Source organism: Pygocentrus nattereri, chromosome 2 (assembly GCF_015220715.1).
Source record: "Pygocentrus nattereri isolate fPygNat1 chromosome 2, fPygNat1.pri, whole genome shotgun sequence".
Taxonomy (NCBI): domain Eukaryota; kingdom Metazoa; phylum Chordata; class Actinopteri; order Characiformes; family Serrasalmidae; genus Pygocentrus; species Pygocentrus nattereri.
The window spans coordinates 54,560,148-54,573,879 of record NC_051212.1 but is presented as its reverse complement, the minus strand read 5'-3'; the positions used below and the strand labels follow the sequence as shown (position 1 = coordinate 54,573,879).

General features: G+C 42.6%; 1 protein-coding gene across 7 annotated transcripts; it reads right to left on the bottom strand.

Annotated features, from left to right (window-relative positions):
- Nucleotides 1–841: 841 nt before the first annotated feature.
- LOC108430781 (heterogeneous nuclear ribonucleoprotein C-like) lies at nt 842–13,182 on the bottom strand. 7 transcript variants are annotated; one of them, XM_017703486.2, is made up of 9 exons: nt 13,067–13,182; nt 8,436–8,584; nt 5,888–6,156; nt 5,601–5,673; nt 5,442–5,492; nt 3,868–4,031; nt 3,168–3,281; nt 2,319–2,449; nt 842–1,566 (listed from the first exon to the last, which is right to left on the bottom strand). In XM_017703486.2, exons 2-9 carry the CDS (start codon nt 8,438–8,440, stop codon nt 1,456–1,458), a joined length of 918 nt encoding a protein of 305 aa, XP_017558975.2. In that variant the 5' UTR covers nt 8,441–8,584; nt 13,067–13,182; the 3' UTR covers nt 842–1,455. The 7 variants fall into 7 exon arrangements, with proteins under 7 accessions (XP_017558975.2, XP_037389303.1, XP_037389311.1 ...); XM_037533406.1 differs by having other exon boundaries at nt 5,442–5,489; XM_017703490.2 differs by having other exon boundaries at nt 1,068–1,566; nt 2,319–2,452.
- Nucleotides 13,183–13,732: the final 550 nt, after the last annotated feature.

Below are 13,732 nucleotides of genomic sequence, written 5' to 3'. Positions count from 1 at the left end.
TCTTTGAGATTTGCTTAAAATGTAAATTATTAATGATTATTAATGTTAATTGCTGTTTGTTAGTCTGAGATGTGTTTTTCTTTATTTGTGCCATTTAGTTTTGTTGTGCAGACTTTGTGGTTTGCCAACCCCATTAGAGAACCGTTTCCTGTAGGACCCCTTTAGATCCCATTAGGAAACCATCACATGAATCCGAATCCGCACACCTGTTAAACCATTAGAGTTCTTTACACTGTGATATCAACCCATCAGGACAGCATAGAATACCATTACAGAGTACTGGACACCAGCAGAACCTTTTAATGGTTTGTGGGTTTTTTTTCCAGCAGGGAATTCAAACCAAGCGATAAAATTTAAGACAATTTTTAAATGCAAATTTTTTTTTGCCTCATCAGGTCAGATCCGCTGTGGACGGAACTCCAGTCAACATAATACAGCCCTAATTAGAGTCCTGAACATAGTGCAGCACCATCAGAAGCACACTCATTAGTGCGAAGTGTAGAAGTGTGTGGTTTGGGATGCAGCCCACTTCTGTGATGAAAATCTACAATTTCTGGACCTCAGTTTAAGGGGGTCTTTGAATCCGTGTCTGGGGGGGCTTCTTATTTTCTTACCCCAAAAGGTGTATTTTAGCATTTGTACTTCAAAAAGGACGCTCTGCACGTGAGACTGGACACCCTGGCTTAGTGGAAAGAGAGAACGGCTTCTGAGCGCTTTGAGTGGAGAAAGCATAAAAAGAAAACCTGGAGCGGAATTCAAAATTATCTACTCCCATAATCTGATTCCCACACATGCTGGACAAACGTGACGCTCAACGTTCCACTTACGAGACGACAAAGCATTTACTTTTACCCTTTTATTGAAATTTATATGTAGAACTTATCTGAACCAGTGAGATATTATTAAAAACAAAAACATGTAAATATTAACATACATATTGTTTCCTGGATGGAGCACGAAAAAAAAAAAAAAAAAGGAAAGAAAAAAAATATTGTAATGACTCATCAGCCCAACCAGCTCCTCACCCACAGTAATCGCCAGGTTTCTACTGATAAAATAACGCAAAGTCCACAGAAAACACAGTATTTCTTTATTCAGAGATGTGCACCCCTCTCGCACACCGCTGCCGCTCTCCGAGGGGAATAATCGAGAAAAGAAAAAACAGCACGTCCAAATCATGAAGCAGGCTCTAAAATCTGTCTGAACGACGAGGAAAGTCTTAAAAACTACTGGGGGGGGGGAGAGGGACACACGTCAACAGCCTGAGGAGATGACGGGAGCAGTAAAATTACACTGACCTTCATATACGTGTTCATCTACATTCCTTACGTGATGAAAGAACAGAACGACAGAAAATAAAACCCGGAAATGTGTTTTTAAAGGGGTTTGTGTCTGACTTCGCTGCTCCGGATGCGCGTGTGCCGTGTGGTACGTGTACGTGTTTGTAAAGACAGTCTATGGGTCGTCTCCGTTGACGCTGTCTCCGTCGTCTTCCCCTTCCTCGTGCTCTCCCTCTTCTTCCTCTTCTCCTTCCTCTTCTTCATTCTCTCCTCCGTGACTCTTCACCTGAAGAGAAAAACCCAGGGGATTAAACTCGTAACACAAACTACAACGACAACCTGATTCGGTCGGACTGAAAGATGCATCATTTTAGGCCCCGTCCCATTTCTTAATTTCACTCTAACCCCTTGTTCCTGAGCTACAGGGCAGTGGTTGAGATCTTCCCTCTGAAATGAGCCCCTCTAATAAAAGAGCATCACTTCATTAACAGCTACTAGCGCCGCTCTGTAGGCGACCCTGCCCGTCTGCAGGGACAGCAGAGGAGGGGAAAGTTCAGCTCCTCACTGCTGGGCTTTAGCTACATTTAGGGATCATACGCCTTCAAAGAGGGGGGCAATTATTTATTATCACCCCCCCCAATTCTTCAGTGATGTGAAGCTGAAGTCAGAGATTCTCCAGATTGTTTGAATTTTCCCGTTCCACCTTAAATAATGCAGCAGTTCAGACGCCTGAGGAGCCAAAATGTACCTGCTGCACCATTTAAGGCGGAACCTGAAAGTTGGCTACTGAGACATTAACACTGCTAGTGATTTTTTTTTATGCTGGTTATAAAGAAAAGGACCATAATACACTAAAACAACATTAAACTAAGATTAAGACCCACATTTGTGGGTTTCTTTGGTCTCTTGTGCTCCATCTGGCCAGTTCTTCATTAGAACAAATGACCTCCGGTGTTCTACAGCTAAATTACTTCACTGTATAAAAGACTGACGATGTTGAGAATCATCAGCGTCTCCGCTGGTCAGCAGTGTCCTCACCTCCTCCTCCTCCAGCAGGTCTCCCTCCTCCTCAGAGTCGTTTATCTCCTGCTCCTCCCTCTCTCGCTCCTTCTTGGCGCTGGAGTGCTGCTGGGAGGAAGCTTCACCACCTTCTGCCTTCACCACCTTCACTTCTGAGACAGACGGAGAGAGATCATGTAGGTTCACTCTAGATTTAAACCACAGATCTCGCTGGTGAGGCCATCAGAAGATTAGTTTATATCATACACAGCACCACGGAGCCTGGCCGATACGTGGACTGGCTGATCTCGATGACCCGTGGTTTTCTGTCACTAGGGAAGCCAGTATGAGTAACTATATAACTACAGTAACAGTAGTACAATACAATCTGAACACAAAAATGGATAAAACAGCATAAAAATAACAGAAAACAGAAAAAATGAATGATTTTTATGAGAAGAACTACTTAAAAAAATAAGAGGTCATTAACAAAAGCTCAAATCTGGGAGGCTCCATCACCAGTGACAAAATATCTGTTTTTTTTTCTGCTGTTTATTGGAGTTGAAAAAGGTAAAGTTGAAAACGGTTAGAATTACGTCAGAAAATCATTCCTTAAACTACTAGACTAGAACATTAAAATACAAGTAAAATCCAATTGGCCAACACTATGGTCATCTGAATTCTGTGCCCTGTAAAAATCGGTAACGGACTCCAAATCTGGGGACCTGCTACACGTCAATTATGTCACTGATAGATGGACAGATCAGTCGATAGATAAGTCCCATTTTGATCACTTAAACAGAAACACAGTCGGCCTCAGTGGCCGTTTCTTCTCAGGGATACTCTTTTAAAAGAGGCCTGTTTCTGGAAAGAAAAAAGACTAGTTACCTGACTTCTTGCTGTGATCTTTCTCCATGCGGTCAAGGCTTTCCAGGAGATAGTCCACTTTGTGCTTGATCTGAGCTAGCTCCCTCTTGATGGTCTGGAGGTCATCTACCTTAACTACAGAACAGAAACCACAAGTCAGTCACTTCTGCTGTGGTGAATCTACAGCAGCCACTGAAAGACTGAAACAAAGCCACAGCACATATACAGATCAGAGTATAAACAGTTTCTGCTCATTGAGGAAAAAGAGCCTCAGAGCAACAGTGGTGGTGATGGGAACCAGATGTCCTTCTAAAAGCTCCTCACAGAAAGTTCCTACATGAGCTGGTTCTGAATTCACTGCCTGATGACTGAGACGCTGTTTTATGAGAGTTTAGAGAACTTCAACTCCATTCATGGTGGAGGGAGACATGCAGGGCGCTGTGCGGCAAAATAGTCCCCAAAGAAAACTCATTATTCCAGATTTTCCACTGTTTTCCATCATCGACATTCCATATAAGCTCAGAAGACTCGTGTAGGTTCTCTGGTGGTTCTGGGTGGTAAATAAAACATCTATACCTGTGTTGTAGTCATGGCGACCCCTGGTTCCCATCACCACCACATGGCTTTCAGGCTTTAATATTAGGTCACTGGCCACCAGTTGCTAAGCAACAATGTCAGCTGTACTCCAAGGAGAGTGAAAACACAGTTTAGGGATACTGACTGGCTCGTGAAGAGGAGCGCTGGCTGCTTTTGGATGAAGACGAGAAGCTGGACTTGGTTCGGCGGCTTCCTCCACTCAAGCTGACCCGTGCACGTTTGGACGGGATAACGGCCCGTGAGAGAGGGGGAGGGGGCGGGGGGACGCGGGAGGGATAGGCATACATCCTGTGACAGGACAAAAAAAAAAAAAAAAAAAAGTCATTAAGAGCAGGAAAAGTTTTGCTTAGAAAAAGATGTGCATGACTAATATGTACACCAAGTTATCGGCGCATGAGGAGTTCCATAGTTTAATTCAGGGCTGTCAAATCAAATTCAAACTGTCGTCCCCAATTGTTTGGCAAATATAATCAAATCTTAAAAGCATTTAAAAGAAAACATTATTTTGCAAAGATGATAAGTGGAATTCATAACCGCAGTAAACGCCAGATTTTAAAGTCAACTTTTTCTCTCCTGAATCCTCCAGAGGGTGTTCAGCCTACGCCATCAAATCATCTCCAAAAGCAGCGTTTAAAAAAAGCGATTCTTTCACTTTATTTGATCTGATGTTCAGTAAACGTTGGTGAAATCTGACCGAACTGGACTTTATTTGATCTGATATTCAGCTGTCAACTGTATAAGATGCTGATATTCCTACAAGTTAGACGTTATGATGTTCTGGAGGAAATTTTCTTGAACTGGACCTTTGAATTTTAATTAAATACTCCTGATCTGCAGGCTGTGCCAACTACATCAGGAGGGACTATAAGACACTAGACGGGACAAACCAACTACTGCCTGTTCAAAATGAAATAAAAACGAAAAACCTAGCCTCATGCATTCAGGTGTTTTTGCTGCTTTCCGCCCTCCACACTGCACCGAACTCGTACTGAACCGTGATGTCCGACCCGAACCGTGACTTCTGTGTACTGGATTACACCCTGAGTGATTGTGCTTATTGGGCTACAAAGCATCCACGTTCTCAGAGAACGTCTGCCATCTGAAGCAGATCACCAACACCTCACATTACACATATTTCAGTTAATAAAACACAAAATCACATCATTCAGAACAACTAAGCAGCTGAAAACTTGCCCGTAGTACAAAAAAACTCAACCCATACAAGTTTAATTAAAGAGATAAAGAGTCGTTTTGGTTATAGGTGGCAGCGCTAAGTTCTTCCCTCCATTTGGTAGTTGCTGCTTGTGATAATCATAAAGTTGACTTCACTTCAGTTTTAGGACTAAACAGCTGCAGCAGCTTCTCTCTACATTTACATTTACGGCATTTGGCTGACGCTCTTATCCAGAGCAACTTACAATTCGATCATTTTACACAGGCAGGCCAAGGTGGTGTTAGGAGTCTTGCCCAAGGACTCTTACTGGTATAGTGCAGGGTGCTTGCCCTGGTGGGGGATTGACCACTACACTATCCCACTCTACTATCTGCTGAAAACCTCAGGTAACAAATTTATGTAGCAGACACGAATCGTCTGCCGCTTCTCCCTCAAGTCAAAAGCTCTTGCAGATTGTCTGGACGCTTTCAATCACTCTGGATGGGCGTATAAACGAAAAGGTAACAATGGAAACGTGAACTCACCTGTCGTAGTAGTCTCTTTGGAAATCGTAGTCAAGCTCAAAGGTGGAACTGCTGTGGATGAGAAAACGTGAAATGAAACCCAGCACACTTGAAGAAATGAATGCTTTTAAAGAGAGACTGATCGATCAATCTAATCAATCGATCAATCAGACTACACACCCGTACATGTCTCCCGCTGGGCGCTTCGTCGTCTTCGACCTGTGAGGTTTGGGTTCACCTGCCAAGTTAATGTCTGGTGGAGAACAGAGACCAGCGATCAGCTCATCACAAAGTTCCCCTCATAAAACTCGTGCCAAAACACACTTTGGTCTTTTAATTGATCTCGGACTTCAGACTAAAACCCTTCGGCTTCAAGCGACCCTATACCTAAACTATAAGAATCTGATTTCCCACCAAACGCTTCCTTCAAGGAGTTGATGAATCCAGACGTTCACAGAAAGTCTTACCCAGCACCTGTCCCACGATCATGCGTCCGTCCTCTCCGGCCACGGCGCTCCTGGCGTTCCTCTCGTTGGCGTACTGGACGAAGGCGTAGCCCTTGTGCACGGAGCAGCCCACGATCTTCCCGTACTTGCTGAAGATGGCCTCCACATCAGCCTTGGTCACCAGCATGGTGTTCAGGTTACCGATGAAGACCCGCGAGTTCAGGGAGCGGGGGTCCGTCTTGTTGGTCACATTGCTGCTCGCCATCAGGAGGCTGCTGGTCGGGGAACGGCTGGAGCCACACAGAGACAGAACACACATACACGTACATGCAGGTGCATTTCTGAACCCTTGACCTACACTCTTAAAAAGACGGTTCTTTGAGGGTTCTTTAGTGAAGGCAATGTCCATTTGGAACCAAGTTTTATGTAGATGCATTTTCATGCTTAATTGGTTCTCTCTACAGTGAAATTGTTCTTTAGAACGTCCCGTATATGGATCAATATAGCATCAAAAAGGGTTCTTCTACTGTCACGAGCCTGCTATAGTAACAGAAGAACCATTTTCTAAAGGGTTCTATACAGAACTATAAACAACACGTTCTACATCAATCCGCAAAACGATTTCATCGTACAAAGAACCATTTAAGCAGGGAAACAGTTCTACGTAGAACTAATGGTTCTAAACACAACCACTGCCTTTACTAAGGAACCCTTGAAGAACCAAACCTTTTAAGTGTGTACCTCAACGTTTCTCCATCCTGGTCCTGGAGGACCCCCACCTGAGGGGGCATAACATTGCGGGACACTTTCGCGATACACAAGATCCATCCCGATTAAAATCTTCTGATAAAGAAACCTTAATTTAGGGAATCCTGAAGGACTTCTATTTAAAATGATTCAAATACAAAATAAAAGCGCGTGCGGATTAAACCAGAAATTAGTACGCGGAGCTGGAGGTGGGTGTATTTCAACAACCAGCAGTCTAGACTTTGGACCGAGATGGAATATCTAAATATTAAAATGTGGTATTAATGATGGGGGTTTATTTTGAAATAATCCGTAGCACTGCAGTAACTTAGTCACTGCTATTAAAAGTCGAATTGCAATATCCAGCTTTAATCCTAATAATGGACAAAATGCAACCAGTAAATCTTAAACACTAAAAAATATAATTTAATCATTTTTTAAAATATGTACATATATTTATTTTTTAAACAATTCTTTAGTTTATTTTTATGCATAATTTCAAAAAGCTAGCTGTGGTTTACACTTTCTCCAGGTCTGATGACAAACAGACCAATCAAAATCGTCCAAAATGACAAAGGACACAATCGTGTTGGCCTTAAATGTTTGTGTATTTTTCCCCAAACTTCTGCACTTTTTAACCTAGAAAAATTAATCAAATTAATAAAAAATTAATAAAATATTAATATTAATCAAATGTAACTAATTTCCCCCCCTTTTTAAAAGTTATTAAAGTTATTTATTTAGTTATAAAGATAAGTTATTCCGACAGTGACGATGTCCTAGTTGACGACATTCGGGTTCTATTACCGGTCCTGATCCGTGCTTTGACCCATGCAGCGGTTCTAGAGTTCTACGGTCTACAGCGATAACGAAACCGTCACACCAACCAGTTCGTTATAGCGCCTCTCCGAGTTGAGGTGTGGGCGCCGGAGCGGGACGGGGGGACTCCAGGACCAGGATTAGGGAACGCTGCACTAGCTTTAAGTGCCACTGATGACAAAATCCAACCCATGTGAAAAAGCAGTGAGACTTTCTCAGGGTTCTTACTGCATAAGCCACGTTCTAAACCTTCAACCCCCTTAATCCTCCTAAAAAATAAACACGTTTAACAAAATCAGACTAACCGACAGCCAATGACCCAAACCAGTGAAGATTTGTGACGTAAAAAAAGCAAATCTGAGGAAAACCTCGGCGCCCACGTAAACGCTTTCGCTTAAAATCACTGAGTGCTTTACGTCCCACCGGCGACTCGTTTTAACCTAATTTGGACATGGATCACAAAAAGGTGAACAAAATAAAACCAAATATCAAAAAAAGGGGAAAAAAAGCATTAAGTCTGTCGTTTTCTTTAAAAAGGAAAAAAGCACCCAGCAGACACGAGAAATTATATAAATGAATATAAAGGTTGAATCTGAGAAAACAGACGTAGTGACGACGGTCACTACCGCAAAAAAAAAAAAAAAAAAATTCAATATAAAAACCATCGATCGACATCGTTTTCAGGCAAAACAGTGATAAAAGACGAGGACACGCGAGCGTAACGAATGCATGTTTATGTTTTTATATCTCTCACCTGCTTAAACCACCTCGTCTCACTGAACTGAAGGGGTTTTTAAGCATCAGTGCGACAAAAACGTATAAATAGCGTCAGTTCGGCTTCAGATCCCCAAAATTGGCAGACTCTACTGGTGTCTGTGACTCACAAAAGGCCATTTAACCCAGCGGAAAAGGGTGAATTCTGAGAACGTCTGGCGGGTGAAGACAGGCGGGTTTGTGCATGGTGGTTTAGGGGGATAAGGGGTTGTTAATAACCATCACTCACTCCATAGCGTCTGTGTCTTGCAGTCGTCTGTCTGTAGTTTGTCACTGAGGGATGGGGCCAGTGTATGCAGGCTGGGGAGAGAGGGGGGGGTCTTGGGCGATTTCAGCCAAAACTACAATTCCCAGCAGCACGGCCCCCCGAGACTTACACTGAGGCGACAAAGAGACACCCCATTACAACTACACATGGTTAGATATTCAATCCCTTTATGTCCCAACAAGTGAGAGCCAGTAATAAAAGGGTTACAATGGGAAAAACAAACAAACAACAACAAAAGGACGAGAACCCAAGCAAATCCACCTGCCCAGATGTTTCTAGGGGTGTAACAACATAATACTGCATCATTTCATAACAAATCATATTAAAACCACTGTATCAGGTCTACCCGACTACCTAACGGCCAGTACGCCAGCTCAAGGCCAATATACAAGCTTGTTGACCCCGGACTTGAATTAGTGTGTGGCCAGTGCGTTCGCTCAGTTAGATCAGGGCCTGCTCTTTATACCCATCCGCCAGAACATTAGAGCAACCTCGCATCCACGCTCACCGTCCACTGTATCAGCTCCACTGACCGTATAGCTCCACTCTGTAGTTCTACAGTTACAGACTGTAGTCCATCCATTTCTCTGATACTCTGTTCTTCAGTGGTCAGGACCCCCACGGACCCTCACAGAGCAGGTACTGTTTGGGTGCTGGGTCATTCTCAGCACTGCAGTGACACTGGCGTGGGTGGTGGTGGTGTTAGCACTGCTGTCTGATCCGCTTGCACCAGCGCAACACATCCATCTGTAACTGTAGAACTGCAAAGCGTTCCTACATGATCAGTGGAGCTGATGAAACGGACAGTGAGAGCAGGAATTAGGAGGTGGTTTTAATGCTACGGCTGGTCTGTGTGTGTGTGTGTGTGTGTGTGTGTGTGTGTGTGTGTGTGTGTGTGTGTGTGTGTGTGATGTATATAAAAATCGCTGTCGTTAGAAGAAAGCCTTGTATGACCATTTTGGTCATTTTTCAGTTTTTGACATATTTTGAAGACGTCTTTATTTTTTACATTGTGTGCAAATTTCATGATGAATGGACCAAAGGAAACGGCCCAAAATGACTTGGAGAGACGTCTGGTTCCATTGACTTCCATTAAAAGTAAAGTAGGTTTTTTCCTTCTCCTGTAAAGTTACGAGGTTTTCTTGCAACAGCAGCAATATATTATATTATATTATATTATATTATATTATATGATATGATATAATATTATATATAAGTTTGAGTGTAGTGTATTAGAACATATTAGCTTGTATCTAGCTCATTTGATACAGGCCATCCTTCAGCCTTGACTCGTGCCCAGTATATGAGCTCTGCTCTAACATTAGCTAGACCAGGGTAAACGTGCACATTCGCTCATCCCACCGGGGAGCTGGAAGCAGTTTCGCTCCGTTGTCTAAGCTGATTCTAAAGAACCAGAAGAAACAGGTCACTGAACCAGCCATAAAGTCTCAAAATGTTGCACCTTTATAACGGAGAACCCTCAAAAAAACAACTGGAAATGGAAAAAAACAACATAATAAAATGAACATGATGTCGCTGTCAGACGAAAACCTCCCCGATCCAAAAACACTCGACTTTCAATGGAAGTGAACCTAAAAAAGACCTTCTCCAAATCGGTCTGGACCACTTCCACTCTTAAAGATGCTTCATCGAGCCAAGAAAACGGTTCTGCGTAGAACCATGGGCTCTCAAAGAACCCTCTGCAGGACTCAATGGTTCTCTGCATGGCGAAACGTCCTTCAGATTAACGGAGAACGTGCTGTATGTGGTTCCGTCTGTTCTGCTGTTATGATACAAGCGTGGAACAATAGCAGAACTCTTTTTGTTGCTGTATAGAACCCTATTCCTATAAGGTTTAATACAGAACTATATATAGCACATTCTCCACCAATCATCATGCACAGAACCATTTAAACATCAAAGTATCATGGGTCTAAACAGATGATGGATAAAGGTTCTTCACTTCTTGGGTGAAGAAAGTGATTCTGTACAGAACCATGAACGCTCAAAGAAAGTTTGGTTAAAGGGTTCTTCAGACCGACAGGGAATGGGTTGTATGTGGTTCTATAGAGCACAGAAAAGGGTTCTCCTGCTGTTGCACGCTTGATATTGTAACAACAGAAGAACCGTTTGGTTGCTATCTAGAACCATTAAAAAAATTCTACAACACGTTCTCCATCAATCTGAAGAACATTTCCACCATGCATAGAACCCTTTAATCCTGCCAGGGGTTCCATACAGAACCATTTTCTATGCTAAAGAACCCGTTTGAGGGTGTAGGTGTGTGTTGGTTCATCCACCACCGAAGTTTCACACCACAATAAGGGCGATATTTTCAAATTACGTCATAATTTGACGAGGAAAGATGAAGGTTTTGTTCCGACAGCAACAATAACTCACGTTTTCAGGCACCCGTTTTTTATGAGGTACCCAAAAATGTGCTGCGATACAATCGTATCGTATCAAATGGAGTTGTGATGAATCGTTACACCCCTAAGAGTTTCATGGCTGGTCGACAGATGGTGCAGTGAGGTTCTCGCGCTGTACTTGAAGCCGGAGCTTAAAAACACAACACTCAATACTCAAAACCAATATTTAAATTCATTTTTTACCACATCTGAAAAAGACAGGCACCTATTTTCACCGTTAGGCCCCGAGAGCTGCAGTGAGGCATTACTGGCGTGGAGGTTAGTGCTTTACAGGTCAATAGGTGATTATAACCAGGTCTTATCTCTTTATCCACTTAATCCATTAGGCCGGTAATAAGAGGGAGCTGTTAGAAACACATGAGCAAGGCCTACACACTCAATACCTGCAGGTCAAAATCAGTGCATAATCCCAATAACCCCACCTCTCAATCTGAGTTACAGTGAAGGACATAGTAAAAACAGTCAATCAAGTTCACAATAAACCAGTTTAATTCATCTTAGTTGATAAAAACCCAGGAGCTACACAGAAGAACACACTTCAGGATCAAATTCATATATATATTCCCCAAAAAATGACCAAAAGCCAAAAAAAAAAAAAAAACAAAAAAAAAACTTGAGTTTTGATCTGCAAAAAGGGGAATTCCACCCACGGTTTCAAATTTTCTGCATAATTAAGCGGTTAAGATGTAAACAGAGTCGTTCAGTGCGAAACGCTTTGCTCTAGAGTCAGAGCTGTTCCCAGTGGTGGTGATGGGAACCAGACGTCCCTCTAAAAGCTCCTACAGAAAGTTCCTACATGAACTGGTTCTGAATTCACTGCCTGATGACTGAGACGCTGTTTTATGAGAGTTTAGAGAACTTCAACTCCATTCATGGTGGAGGGAGACATGCAGGGCGCTGTGCGGCAAAATAGTCCCCAAATAAACTCATTATTCCAGATTTTCCACTATTTTCCATCATCGACATTCCAGATAAGCTCAGAAGACTCGTGTAGGTTCTCTGGTGGTTCTAGATGGTCAATAAAGTGTCTATATCTGTGTTGTAGTCATGGCGACGCCTGGTTCCCATCACCACCACTGTAAAGACGTCTGAACCATCTGACACATCTCAAACACTGAAACGGGCAGAAAAACAGTCTTTTATAACTCAGTGGTCACTCAGAATCATTTAAAGTCCAGTGAGAGTCCAGAAGGTAGTGGGTAAGACTGAGGACTACAGTTATAGTGTCAATGATATTCGCTGTAATTCACTAGAAATGAAGGCATATGATCTGTAGACAGACCAAGCCCTTCTGAACGACTCTGTACACCCCTCAAAACTCTGGACAATGCAGAAAATTTGGGAAATCGGTGGAGTTGCCCTTCAATCCTGGTCAGTCCGTTAGCCGTAATGCAGAGAAAAGCGCGGCCTTAGGCCCGATTCGGCTTAGAAAGCTCTTCAGTCTTTAAAAATAAAATAAAAATATAATTGTGATCGAGTCCCGTTAATCCACACAAAAAATAACGCCACTGAGGGAAAATCACCACCGTTTTACTGCAAAACCGCCCAAAACACACAAAAGACAAAAACAGGCTCGCCAGCACGGCAGCTAACGGCTAACACGAACCTAGCAGCTAACGTTAGCCGTCTCTTGGTCCGAACTTCCCCGTTCCACCTTAAATGGTCCAGCGGTTACACGTAACCGCGGCCCCGTTTAAGGTGGGACGGCGAATTCGAACGAGCAGCCAGCTCCAGCCAACGTTAGCCGTGTCTTAGTTCGAATTTCCCCGTTCCACCTTAAGTGGTCCAGCAGTTACATGTAACCGCGGCCCCGTTTAAGGTGGAACGGCGAGTTCGAACGAGCAGCTAGCTCCAGCCAACGTTAGCCATCGACCTCAAACCGCACAAAACGGGTCCAAAATCCTCCAAAAAACCTCCGAAATCCTCCAAAACAAAGTCAATTCAGCCTAAAATGTCCAACCGGGCATCCACAACATCCAAAAATAAGGATTTAAAAATGTAAAACATATTTCTTTTTTAAAAAAATCTCAAACCGACTAAAACAGAAACAAAGACATTCCTGCAGCTCAGCGCGGAAAAATATAACGAGAGCAGATAAACAGGCTGGAAAAAAGGCGAAAAACAGAAAAACAAAAACAAAAAATCTTGCATAAAAATACTCACCGAAAGATTCAAAGATAAAACGCGAAATATTATTTTATTTTATTAATTTTTTTTTTTTGGGAAGGATCAAGAAAATCTGAGCTACAGCAGCCGCGGCTCTGAACCCGAGAGCTGAAATAAGCAGAGCAGCTTAAAGAGAGGAGAGAGACGGCCTTCAAAATAAAAGCCCTCGGCGCTGCTACAACATTTCAAGTTGTTTTTAAAAACGTCGTTTTTGCTTTAGTGGCAAAGTGCTCGCTATTAAGAGTGGCAATTAAAAGTGTACGTTTGCCAGAGCGACTTACAATTTGATCATGTTTTGTTACATAAGCAGGCGAAGATGGCGAATCAGAATCCGAATCCGAATCAGAATCAGAATCCGAATCCGAATCCGAATCCTTTGTTGATCCCAGAGGGAAATCGCAGTTATCACAGTTGCAACCACTTATGTAAAAGAATAAACACTTTAATCAATTAAAACAAAGACAAAGAGAGATTTGCAATATGTACAAGTTCTTATGAATACAGTAAAGTGACTGTGATAATAAATATTAAACATTCATATTTTATTAAAGGACTCTTATTGGCATAGCACAGGGTCCTGATGACATACAAGCCGACGCTCATCAATCATATCATATATACACTCTCAAAAAAGACGGTTCCTCGGGGGTTCTTTAGTAAAGA

What these genes read in the sequence shown, in the direction of transcription:
- LOC108430781 (XM_017703490.2), bottom strand. An exon ending in GATCGTGGGACAGGTGCTGG is followed by an intron (nt 5,674 to 5,887) that starts GTAAGACTTTCT and finishes GTTCTCCACCAG; the next exon opens with ACATTAACTTGGCAGGTGAA. An exon ending in ACCTGCTGGAGGAGGAGGAG is followed by an intron (nt 1,567 to 2,318) that starts GTGAGGACACTG and finishes TTTTCTCTTCAG; the next exon opens with GTGAAGAGTCACGGAGGAGA.